At 43.7% G+C, this 13,507-nt stretch overlaps 1 protein-coding gene across 2 annotated transcripts in view; it reads right to left on the bottom strand.

The window, feature by feature from the left end:
- PIGQ (phosphatidylinositol glycan anchor biosynthesis class Q) overlaps nucleotides 1-13,507 on the bottom strand; it is a 39,793-nt gene that overhangs the window by 17,850 nt on the left and 8,436 nt on the right. For both annotated transcript variants that reach the window (XM_083585124.1, XM_083585123.1), the window contains 3 exons: nucleotides 7,270-7,970; nucleotides 2,394-2,525; nucleotides 162-282 (listed from right to left, as the gene is read on the bottom strand). In XM_083585124.1, the coding sequence (XP_083441250.1) occupies nucleotides 162-282; nucleotides 2,394-2,525; nucleotides 7,270-7,943 (927 nt within the window). In that variant the 5' untranslated portion in view covers nucleotides 7,944-7,970. The remainder of the gene's footprint in view (nucleotides 1-161; nucleotides 283-2,393; nucleotides 2,526-7,269; nucleotides 7,971-13,507) is intronic.

Here is a 13,507-nt window from a genome sequence, read left to right as displayed (position 1 = left end):
AGGGTTGAAGAGGTGTGTCTTCAGCATACAATGAAAACTGTATAATGAAAGTGCCAGACACACCTTGGCAAGTGACCCATCACCATATTGGAGCTGATGTCATTTTTAGTTAACCCTTACAGTGCTGGCCTCAGGGGTGTGAGGCTCAGCCAAAAACTTACATCAGCCATTGGAACAAGGGCATTGGCAAGATGACCAATTCGATTCTTCTGGTACAGCCAGGACATCAGTAGTATCCCAAGAGTCATGTCAATCAGAAGAGAAAGAAATATGTTGGCTTTTCTGAAACCAGGGTAGAAATAAATAAATTCAGGTTCAAGGCAAGAGAGGAATGACTAGATTTTTGGCAATCCATATTTTTTCTCTTAATATTGTTATTGTACTTAGTGCTGTTATTGTAAACCATATTGGAATTAGTTCCTACTGAAAGGCTGTGTATAAATGCTTTTAATTAATTAATTGCCTATAGAACACAAACTATAGTTTAAAATTTCCAAACAGGCAGGTAAAACCATGGCTTAGAGCTGATTCTTTACTTACACCTCCAGGGGCTTCTGGAGGTTAAACAACAAAAGCAACAATGCTTGTCAATTCAGACATTACACCAAGCCACAGCACTAACCATGGTTTGAAGTGGGTTTGCAAACCATGCTTTCTGGTTCTTGGGACTGTCAGCTGATTCAAATGATGGTTTGCCAGTTCAGACTTTACACTAATTCAGCCTCCGCCAACCTGGCGATTTCATGATGTTTTGGAGTACAATGCCCATCAGCTTCCTATGGCTGTGCCAGCTGGGGCTGATGGGAACCATAGTCTAACATGTATAGAGGGCACCAGGTAGGCAAAGGCTGTATTGACTCAAGCTCTGACAGCCCAGCATCACTCAGCACTGAGACAGGCTGAGTGATAAACCTATTTGCACACCACCATTATGAGGAAAGACTGCAGCTCACTGGTAGAGTATTCACCTTGCGTGCGGAAGGTCCCAGGTTTAATCCCCAGCATCTCCAAAGAGGGCTGAAAGAGATTTCTGCCCGAAACCCTGGAGAGATGCTGTCAGTCAGTGTACATAATACTAAGCTACATGGACATAATGGGTTTGACTCAGTACAAGGGATCAGATGTTCCAACAGCTGCATTATGCCAGCAGAGCCTGTATGCATCTGGTAGAGTGGTCCACGGGACTGGATCAGTTCATTCAGTAAAGGTAAAAATATAATTTTTGGATTGGCTTTTTGGAGCTAAGAAGATTCAAAACTAAAAAAACCCAAAGTGATTCAACCAAAAACAACAATAACAACAAAAGTCAAATAAAAATATAAGGCATACAATGCAGTCGTTGGGTCATGAAATGCTGGATGTTCTCAAGGGGGTATCTGAGGTCACTGCAGCTGGGGAAGGAGCAGAAGGTAGGCGCTGGTACAAATATTCCCAACAGCTGCGTCAATGCTTGCCAGGCTTGTTTCCTGGGCAACCTCTTTTTTTGCTAGACAGGAATGGAAGTTGTGTGGGTGGGAATATGGGGGCACACATAAAAATATGTTCTAATCTAAAACTCTCAGGTGCAGCTGTATGGACCATAAGCATCATGGAACAGAAACGCATTTCCGGAAAAAGAGCAAAGCAAACAGACAGCAATTATATTTTGGGCCACGGGATAGTAGTCTTCCACCTCACTCATAAAAAACCCACAAAGTCAGCCCTAAGCGTTTCTGTGCTATAGTTAATCAACATATCCCACAGTTTTTAGTTTCAGGGAGGTCTTTCCAAGTTGAGCAAGGCCATGACAAAGAGTGGTGGCTGGTCAATCAATCAGGGTACATGGTACACCCTCACTCTGTCTTTAGCCAGCCTCTACCTGCCTGCCTTTACTTTGAACAGGCCCAGAGGGTGGCACTGCCTCTTCCTTCTTAACCTCAGCACTGCCATTGTAGAACTCTGCAGGGGGGAGGATGGGGACAAAACTAGAATTAGCTGGTTTTGTCTGCCATTGGCTCTGCCTCTGCCTCCTGTTGGCCACCCAACCTTCCATCCTACCAGTCCCAATGGCCACCAGATGACACAGTGCTCCTGGCTTTTAAGATTTCAGTAGTTATTGCTTACAAATGTCCACATCTTTCTTGAATGCTGTAAGGGCTGGAAACAGGCTGGGTTTGTGAAGTTGGATTTGCCTACCAGCTTGTCACAGATCAGCATATACAAGAAGGAAAGAGAGAAAGAATATCCCACTGGGCTGTGCCAGGGTGCTTGGGCATGTTTGGAGTAGTTATTTGGTTCCTGGGCAATACTACTAATAGGAACTAGTTTTTTTGTGAATCGCATAGTTTGTTTTGATGTATTTGGACACAGATCTGTTCACATCTACCAGGAGAATTTCCACCTCCAGGCCTTACCTCATTAGCTGAGTCTGATTTGGAGCCTTCCGCCTGCTACTGATAATTTGGAGGTGCTGCAGCCGGTGCCCCAGCTGCTCACAAGTTGACAGCTTGCTCCAGATGAAAGACAAGGGCCAAAACGTCAACACTCTAGATTTGAAAACAAAAAAAGTCAATCAATGAAAATGATTGTGCAAGATTCCCAGGACTCCACATGCTTCTTCAGATGAAAACACCTGAAAATTCTGAAATGCTGCAGTGATCACATTATAATGCCTTTACGTCCACACCCCTCAACCAGCCATTTGGGCCTCCATGGAAGGGGATCTCTCATGAATGAACAAGTTCACATGCCACCAGATTGGATTTGCACTGTTACACATTCCCATTGTTACCTGGTTGGTTGTCACACAAGTGTATCGGCTCAAAGGCATCAGGAATAACCATTAAGCTGGTAAAAGCCCAGCAGAATTCATGGTGGGCAGCCCTTGAGGCCTTTTCAGCTACCCTTCACAAAAGGTTTGTCAGGTTCAAAGCCTCGGAGCTCATCTCTGTCTGCCCCACCCTGGACAGCTGAGGTGCATCCCCAGTAAATGCAGCGCAGGGCAATTCCCCGCTCACATTCCCCGAATTATTCTGCACTTTGCTGCAGCCCACCACCTTGGAGCGAAATGAACGCACATCCGTTCAATTGGCCTGCCTGGTAACAACATCTGAAGTGACAGAGGAAAGAAAGTGTCGCTTGTTGATTGCTCTAAAAGACCCAATGGGTGGCGGCAGCCTAGGGCTAACTGCTCTTCTTGGCGACACAAATAGGGAGACATACAAAGTCATGTTGGAAAACATTATTTCCTTTTAATATTTCCTTTTATTTCAGAATTACAGTCTGCAGGACCTTATTTTACCACAAGAGAATTCCAAAGCACAAAGTAGAAACAGAAGTATGGAAAATGTTGTGCGTGGGCTTTTTTTTGGTTTTACATTTTTAAATCTAATATCTAGGGTTGCAACCTTCAATCAGTTTAATTAATTATATAGGACACTGTTAAACTTAATGATGAATAATCTGGAATTAGCAACCATTTGAATAGGACACCAGATTATTCAGGATGGTATAATCCTAAACAGACTACGAGGAGCTCTAAAGTGCTTTTCAGATAATGGTTTTGCTAGTGGCATGCTGCACTGTAGAAAAACCGTAAGTGTCTCTTTTTTGGCGGGGGGAAACTAACCCATTTCCACCTGAGAACACAACTAGGCCTTCTGAATTATTTAATCCAGGATTAAGATTTCTGTTCAATATTTTAAATGCAGAGCAGAAAGACCATCAGGATTTACCTAGAAACTCTTCAACCCATGTTGCTTTTAATGGAGAATGTGATTACATTTGTAAAAAAACATATCTCCTTATCAAACAGCTTCCCATTTAAGGCTTGTGATAATATATTTCTTCTGTTTTATTCCTTATCGGCATTAGTTTCTGCAACATATATATAAAACCAGTTCACATCCTGCAACACATTAAATAAATATGATAGTTCATGGAATTCTCCTTTGTGTTCCAGTGACCAAAAAAGGCTTATTTGGCCTGGATATTATTCCAGAAAATTCATACAATTTTCTGGTAATACAAAAAGTAAAAAAGAAAAAAGGAGTAAATTCTGTATAACAGCAATACAGTGGTACCTCGGGTTACATACGCTTCAGGTTACAGACTCCGCTAACCCAGAAATATTACCTCGGGTTAAGAACTTTGCTTCAGGATGAGAACAGAAATCATGCAGCGGCGGCACAGCAGCAGCAGGAGGCCCCATTAGCTAAAGTGGTGCTTCAGGTTAAGAACAGACCTCCAAAACGAATTAAGTTCTTAACCCGAGGTACCACTGTATGTTTATTTAGCCAGCCAAAGTATCACAAAATAGTGTGCAAGCATTTCAGTTCTCCCAAACTCTTATCTATCTATCTATCTTCATTATAACTAGCCTGAAGGAAGGTTCTGGGAAACTTTTTTTTTAAAAAGTATACTATTTTGTTATATTTTGTTGACTTAATAAAGGTATTGCCCCAACATAGATTTTGCAGTTTGGTGGGAAATTGACAGAGAACCACATTTGCAGTTTAGGGGTGGAAGTCTACTCCCTCGTCCTTCTCTCTGACACTATAAAATAATGAATGCCCATCCATCTGTTCTTTGAATTTTATCCAATGTCAGTCATACCCAGAGTATGCCACAAGGTGGTGCTAAAGAGCAGGATATAGTTCAATGTAGTATTGGGGGGGACGACTCCTGTGAGATAAGATTTCTATACTTATATTGGCATCCATTTATAGTGTGGTTTCATTTAATTTTCCAAGCAAAAGCTGAAATTTTCCGCTTCAATTGAAAAGCTGCATTACAAGCATCATATAGGAATGGGGTCTATACTATTTATGGCACACCCTGTTTCAGTGTCTATACTGTCTTAAACTGTTTTTAATTTTTAATGGTTGTGATCCACCCTGGGACATGCTAATGAAGGGCAGGTCATGAAATAAATAAATCATAGGTCAGCAAAATTGTGTGTGCAGTCCAATATCCTCTCGTGTGACTTGCAGCTTGCTCTCCAACCTCTTGCGTAGGGAAGGGTCTTCCGTTCACCCAAATAAGGTAGACAGGAGGCCCCCCAGAGAGTAAGCAAGGATCCAAGGGGTCCCAGCCAATTACAGACCACTTGATTCCCTGCAGCTCCATGATCTGACCTTCAGCTAATGCTCCACTGAGCTGCTAGAAACTGGTCACATCCAGAACTGCTATAACTGCTTTAGCTCTACCCAGTGCTTTTCTTCTTAAAAAAATAAAAATAAAAATTTTAGGAGTACTCTCATTTTGACTCAAGAAAATCACCATTTTATAGTTCAAATCGGGGAAAATAAATACAGTAAATGGACAAAAGTAAAAAGATTCACAAAATGTTTAGGGGTATGCATATTCCTGTGTAGCCCCAGAAAAAAAAAGCACTGGCTCTACCTATTACCTCTGGTAGCAGAGATTCATCTGCATGCACAAGAGTTTGACACAAAACCTCCATTCCTGCCCCAGTGTTCCCCCCAGGCATTTGAAGACATGCTGAAAGCTACAAGTTTTACACATCAGGCAGAAAGTATGAAAAAGCTGGCTGTAATATTTCATGACAGTATTAGTCGGTTGGAAACCTGTTGAGGAGTTCTACTCTCTATAGCCTGAGGCAACACTTGCTGCAATGGTTTGCTCATGAATGCTTTAGGTAACTAGTATCCAAATGGAATTAATCAAAGCTGCCCTTTGCCAGCTTGGAAACAATACTTCAATTCCCCGGTTTTGGCAGCACAACCTGATCTCACTTGAAGGCCTGCTGAGCTTTACAGGGGAGAGCTTTTAAACTTCACTTCCATTCAGAATTACACTTGGCCATCCTCCAGAGGCCTTCCCATTGAAAACAGGGGAAGAATCCAACATCAATGGCATTTCAACAGGGCTGGGGATTGGGTCAGCCATCTTCTGGCCATCTTCCCCCTCCTTAGCCTCTGTGTTGCCCCTTGTTGAACTCAGCAAGAGAAGGGACAAATGTAAAACTAGTTAGCTCTGCCTATCATTGACCGTGGCTTCACCTCCTGTTGGCCTCCCTGGCTTCCGATCTTCCAGTTCTACCAGGCACCAGCTGCCACTGGAGTCTACACTTTACACAACAACCACTTTCACAGCAGGGACATCTACAGAAAACATGTCAAATGTGATCCATGTTCAGAAGCCAGGGAGCTCCAGCCCAAGACTACCTGGGGAATGTACACTGTTAAGGACACACTTCTTTCATTGACAGTTCTGACATGTGGCATGAAACGCAGGTGTTATTGCCAGCGAATCAGTAAACATGAAACATGGATCCAGCTCTGTCACTGCAGGCTCAGGTAGCCTCAGTGGCTAGAAATGCCATCTACCAGCTGCGACTGGTTTGACAGCTATGGCCATCCGTGGACCAGGAGAGCCCGGCCACAGTTGTTCATGTACTGGTTACTTCAAGATTACTGCAATGTGCTCCGTGTGTGGTTTCCCTTGCACTTCATCCGGAAGCTGCAGTTAGTGCAGAATGCTGCAGCACGATTGCTGATAGGAGTGAGGCCTTGTCAGCATATGACATCTGTGCTCAGAGGTCTGCTCTGCTTGGTGATCTGCTACCGGGATGAGTTCAAGGTGTTACTATTAGTATATATAGCCCTTAACAACTTGGCACCAGTTTACCTACGAGATTGCCTTACTCCATATGTGCCCACTCGACTGCTTCAAGTGGCAGACTTGGCACTTTGCGTTGAAATAAATGTATTGTTGAAATAAATAACTAAACGTTGTAGATTAGTTTTGGTTTTTAATCCATTGTAAAGCAATTTCACCACTATACATTCCTAAACCATAAACAACTTTACTGCTATACATGTGTAATTCCTAAACAACTTGGGCCCAAAGTACCTTAAGGATAGCCTGATTCCTTATGCTCCATCTTGATCACTGAGGCCTTCGGATGGGACACTTTTTATGGTCCCAAATTTGGTTGGTACTTACCAGGGGCGGAGCCTTTAGTGTGGGTGGCATGTATTGATCTATACGTGTAAATTAAGATGGATGTGTTGATGTTTATTGTATTGTTAATGTATTGTTAATGTGAATTGATGCCCCCCATTTTTTCTTTCCTTAATAAATTTGTGCGCATATGACTTTTCTGACCATATGAAGTCTCTGAAAACCACTGCACTAGGAAACTGACCAGAAAAACATAATATTGCATGTCAAAATATTACAGACATTTTTAAAAACCCAACTTTCTGATTTAAGCTACGCATAAAATGTGTCTGATTTTGTTCCTATTTATCACACATGACATACCTGCTTTTGCAGACTCCACACACAAGTGAAAGTAGGAATGTTACCAGCATACATGCAGGAACAGAGGCCTGTTTCAGCAGCTCCACAATAATACTGGCTTCTACTCCTTCTGACTGCCAGTGGGTGAGCTTGACAGGCCCCTCATCATACCTGTCCTTCATGAATAGTAACTTGCTCTTTGCAACCGTGTCAAACACGGCAACTAATTTGGAAGCCTCCACTGTCTTCTGATCAGAAGAAACAACCTGGTCCTGTGCAGGGTGAAGCTGCGACAGCATCACTTTACGCTGGTCATAATAAACCAAGATATTTTCATCTTCCTCATTGCCATTAGAGTCTTTCCAAGAGGCAGAGCAGCTCCAAAACTTGCTTCCTTTCTCCTTGCTGAGTTGGATCCAGGGGTCGTGTGAAAAAATGGTGCCAAGGTCTTCAAGGAACCTGTCCAAATTCTCTTCCTTTGCTTGCTTGGTTTTAGTCCATGAGCCCAGCACAGACAGCTTGACTTGTGTTGCATGTTGCATTTCGGAGAGATACTGCTTTACCTGACCAGGAATGAAAGGAAAGTGGATCACAGCCAGGATAACAGCGGAGTTCTGTTCTGGGATCCATCGTCCAACCAGCAGGCCACTTTCAGCTGCCGAGCAGCAAATGGGGAAGAATATCTTAAGCACCATGATCTGGAAGCTTGGAAATCAGAAAGCCTGGAAATAAAAAGCACACACGCAAATAATGCTTAATACTTATGGGTCGAAGCACAAGGGGCAAACCAAGAGAGTGGTAATGTTAACTAAAGTTAAGAAACAGTGCTAGTGTCATTTGAAGATGGCAGAAGAATGGCAGGTACCTGGCCAGGTTTTGTAAAAACCAAAAGGTTTAAAAACAAATCTAAAAATGTAGTCAAAGCAACCAAATGAAACTCTATAGCCAGCATAGGAATTCCCCCCCAGACATTTATGCTAACCATCCTAAGAACTGCCACAGTGTATCAGATTAATCATCCAAATTTGAAATCCAGTTGTGAGTTATATTTCAAAATAAGAAGTGTGTTTTACATATAGGAAAATATTTCATTTGATATGTCTAGTCAAACACTGGCTTCACTCCAAAAATGTATGTACAGTGGTACCTCGGGTTACAAACACCTCGGGTTACAAACACTTTGGGTTACAGACTCCACTAACCCTGAAGTAGTCCCTCGGGTTAAGAACTTTGCCCCTGGATGAGAACAGAAATCGCGTGGCAGCGGCATGGCAACAGCGGGAGGCCCCATTAGCTAAAGTGGTACCTCAAGAACTGTTTCAGGTTAAGAACGGACCTCCGGAACGAAGTTTGTAACCAGAGGTACCACTGTATTTATATTCTCATGTACATCCTCAGATTGAGAACAATGAGGATCTACTCTAAGCCCATTCCTGATGCACTGTGCTCATCATAACACAGTGCTAGAGCATCTACCTTGCACGCAGAAGGTCCCAGATTCAATCCTTGGTGTCTCCAAGTAGGGCTGGGAACGCCCATGCTGTAACTCCAGAGAGCTGCTGCTGGTCAGAGTAGACAACACTCAGCTTGGTCACCCAATGATCTGGCTTGGTGTAAGGCACTTTCCTATATTCCTATGCATCCATGCTCATGTCATTAAACTTCATTAGGTCAGTACTGACAAACCTATTGACAATTTGTGGCTGAGGCTGTCAGCATTTTCTTGGGCAGGGTTGCTATGCCTTTAGCAGCAGCACAACACAAAAACTTAGCCAGTAAAGCTGTTCTCACCACTTACATCCATGCCAGGAAAATGTTGCACCAGCTAACTTTCTGCATTATCAGGCACAGCTATTAATTGTGCCTTGTATATAGGTTTTGCCACTTACCTTTCACCTGTGCTTTGAACAGCAGCTTGATGCATACGCATTTAAAATGTGAAGGTTTTCCTACCACTTAGTTTCATGCTGCTAATTGGTTCAATTCTACCTTAAAGGCACAAGAACCAGGCCGGTAACAAAGGGAGTGAGTCTACATATATCCTATGTGAGACTCTATATAAAGTAATGCAGACTCCTCAGATGAAAGGCACTAAGGCAGGCATATATTGCATTATTTAGTTTTTTAAAATCACTCTGAAATCTAAGGTGACATCAACGTCTCAGTTTTTATACACAGAAATGAAAAATTGACCCTGGAACTAACTGACACTGTCGCTTTAAATAACTCAGCAGTATCAAACAGAAACACCATTACCAGCAAAGGCGGGGGCCAGCCCAGAGTTAACAACATCCGGAAAACATTGTCCTTCTCTGTCCTTCAGCAAAGCAAAAAACTCCAACCACCCCTCGGGCAGTATGCTCTGTGATGGGTCCAGTGATTGGAAAGGAAACCTTACTGTCTGTTTATGGAATATATACTGAAAGGGAGACATACAGAAAATAGATGTCCCTGCTAAAACTTTCCAATTGATCTACGGTAATATATGTGATTCTGACATTTTGCTTTGGAAAAGAAATGCAGTTTGTTTGCATTCTGAATGCCTCTATTCACCCTGGCTGATCTACTCAGAGACACCACCACCGCTACCAGCCTGTCAAATGATGATGCAGGAGGCAATGTCTGTTCATGGATGAATTCCCAACCCCTTGAGGCAGAAAAGGGATGTCTGCTTGGTACATGTCCCATTACTTGTAATGTGGAGAGGACCACTGTTACTGGTACTAAGGGCCAATTCCTCTCCAGTCCTTTCACTTATATAAGGGTTGAGGAACCACTAAAGGATGTGTGCAGCCAGGAAGATCTTGGGTGCACAGCTGCAGGGAGAGAGTGCACCTTATAACAAGAATAAACAACAAAATGCATAGTGTTGCAATTCCCCTCCAGTGGACTGTAAAAGAAGCATTCAATGGCCTCTGAAATACTTGTGTGCACATATTCACGCACATACTTTGGCTGGAGGGACAAGCTGGAGCTTCCAAGAAAGCAGGATCTTGGGGGGGGGGGACTACACATTATATTGGCAAACAAAAGTTTGGTAGATCACAGGGGCAGAGAGGGTATTTGTAGAAAATAAAAGGCAGGCAGAAAGGCAGGCTTAATCTTTTCCATACCACTAGGTCTTCACTATAAAAGCCCTTTCTCTGCCCATATTTTTCCATCAGAAAAGGATCCAGAAATTGGGGGGGGAGGGGGTTTGGGCTTAAAAGCTGTTGGTCTTGGAGAATTTGTGTGTGGGGAGGGGGGAATCAGTGGGTGAGGGAATGGTAAGGATTTGTCACCTGTCCTACAAATGTTCCAACTTGGGACACTTTAAAACTCTTCCTTCTCAGGCAGCCTGGCCCTTGCCTTCAACAGTGAATATGTGGATAGAGCTAGCTGTCAACTGGCCCAATCCATACTTTGAAAGCTGTCCACAAGCAGGAGAGGTGTTTTTTACTTGTGTGTTGACCCTGGTTGTCCCCCTCGCCACCGTTGATCAATGCCCCACAATACAAAAAAGAACCCCATGAGTAGAAGGGCAAGTTTTGTTGGGCCTTTATCAGGACAGGTAAAGGGACCCCTGACCATTAGGTCCAGTCGTGACCAACTCTGGGGTTGCGGCGCTCATCTCGCTTTATTGGCCAAGGGAGCCGGCGTACAGCTTCCAGGTCATGTGGCCAGCATGACTAAGCCGCTTCTGGCGAACCAGAGCAGCGCACAGAAACACCGTTTACCTTCCTGCCAGAGTGGTACCTATTTATCTACTTGCACTTTGATGTGCTTTTGAACTGCTAGGTTGGCAGGAGCAGGGACCGAGCAAAGGGAGCTCACCCTGTCGCGGGGATTCAAACCGCCGACCTTCTGATCAGCAAGTCCTAGGCTCTGTGGTTTAACCCACAGCGCCACCCGTGCTCATCAGGATAGAATTTCATAATTCCGAGGAAGCCCAGCCAGATGGGCAGGGTATAAATAATAAATCATCATCATCATCACCCCACAGGCAAAGTGATTCTAATCATTAGGGGAAGGGCTCAGGGGTAGAACACCTGCTTTACAGGCAGAAGATCCTGGTTCAATCAATCAGAACCACTGGCAGTCATCTTTGAGAATTCCCGGAGAACAGGCGAAGTCCCGGCAGACTGGAGGAGGGCAAATGTTGTCCCTATTTTCAAAAAGGGGAAAAGAGAGGACCCAAATAATTACCGCCCAGTCAGTCTGACATCAATACCAGGGAAGATTCTGGAGCAGATCATTAAGCAAACAGTCTGTGAGCACCTAGAAAGGAATGCTGTGATCACCAATAGTCAGCATGGATTTCTGAAAAATAAGTCATGTCAGACTAACCTGATCTCGTTTTTTGACAGAATTACAAGCCTGGTAGATGAAGGGAACCCAGTGGATGTAGCCTACCTTGATTTCAGCAAGGCATTTGACAAGGTGCCCCATGATATTCTTGTAAAGAAGCTGGTAAAATGCGGTCTTGACTATGCTACCACTCAGTGGATTTGTAACTGGCTGACTGACCGAACCCAAAGGGTGCTCATCAATGGTTCCTCTTCATCCTGGAGAAGAGTGACTAGTGGGGTGCCACAGGGTTCTGTCTTGGGCCCGGTCTTATTCAACATCTTTATCAACGACTTGGATGATGGACTCAAGGGCATCCTGATCAAATTTGCAGATGACACCAAACTGGGAGGGGTGGCTAACACCCCAGAGGACAGGATCACACTTCAAAACAACCTTGACAGATTAGAGAACTGGGCCAAAACAAACAAGATGAATTTTAACAGGGAGAAATGTAAAGTATTGCACTTGGGCAAAAAAAATGAGAGGCACAAATACAAGATGGGTGACACCTGACTTGAGAGCAGTACATGTGAAAAGGATCTAGGAGTCTTGGTTGACCACAAACTTGACATGAGCCAACAGTGTGACGCGGCAGCTAAAAAAGCCAATGCAATTCTGGGCTGCATCAATAGGAGTATAGCATCTAGATCAAGGGAAGTAATAGTGCCACTGTATTCTGCTCTGGTCAGACCTCACCTGGAGTACTGTGTCCAGTTCTGGGCACCACAGTTCAAGAAGGACACTGACAAACTGGAACGTGTCCAGAGGAGGGCAACCAAAATGGTCAAAGGCCTGGAAACGATGCCTTATGAGGAACGGCTAAGGGAGCTGGGCATGTTTAGCCTGGAGAAGAGGAGGTTAAGGGGTGATATGATAGCCACGTTCAAATATATAAAAGGATGTCACATAGAGGAGGGAGAAAGGTTGTTTTCTGCTGCTCCAGAGAAGCAGACACGGAGCAATGGATCCAAACTACAAGAAAGAAGATTCCACCTAAACATTAGGAAGAACTTCCTGACAGTAAGAGCTGTTCGACAGTGGAATTTTCTGCCAAGGAGTGTGGTGGAGTCTCCTTCTTTGGAGGTCTTTAAGCAGAGGCTTGACAACCATATGTCAGGAGTGCTCTGATGGTGTTTCCTGCTTGGCAGGGGGTTGGACTCGATGGCCCTTGTGGTCTCTTCCAACTCTATGATTCTATGATTCTATGAGCCCTTGGCAGGTAGGGTTGAGAATATCCCCGACAGAGCAAAACGGACCACTGGAACTAACTGACACTGTCACTTTAAATAACTCAGCAGTATCAAACAGAAACAGAGGCCATCCAAATGCAGCATTACCCCATCATGAACACTTTAGAGTGTTCAAGGCACTTCATACACATTATCTTGTAATTATTACAGCAACCCTGTAATGTAAGTCAATAGCACTATATCCTTTTGCCAATGGGTTGCTTGGACTGAAAGAGAGAATGGTTAACATAAGGCTTTTGGGTGAGTTTGTGGCAGAGATTTGTAGCTCACATAAGCACTGATACAAAATTCAAATAAGAGAGGGTTACTGTTTACAAGTGTTGCAAGGGTACGCAGCTATCTGAGATGATGTGGAGGACTGGCCACATTTCACTTTAATATGATATTGGGCCCAAGTGCTTTTCTGTCACATGAAACCCAGACTACATAAAAAGCTCCCTTATGTATGCTACAACAGCAGCAAGAATACTCATTGCAAAGTATTGGAAGACAGAAGATCTACCCACCGTGGAAGAATGGCAGATGAAGGTTATAGACTATATGGGACTGGCAGAAATGACCGGCAGAATCCGAGATCAGGGAAAAGAGACGGCGGAAGAAGATTGGAAGAAATTTAAGGACTATCTTAGGAAACATTGTAAAATTATTGAAGGTTAGAACGATGTTGATTCAGAAATTAA

This window comes from Podarcis filfolensis (genome assembly GCF_964270895.1).
Source record: "Podarcis filfolensis genome assembly, chromosome: 14".
Taxonomy (NCBI): Eukaryota; Metazoa; Chordata; class Lepidosauria; order Squamata; family Lacertidae; genus Podarcis; species Podarcis filfolensis.
The sequence above is the reverse complement of the archived record's forward strand: the minus strand, read 5'-3'. Positions and strand labels throughout refer to the sequence as shown.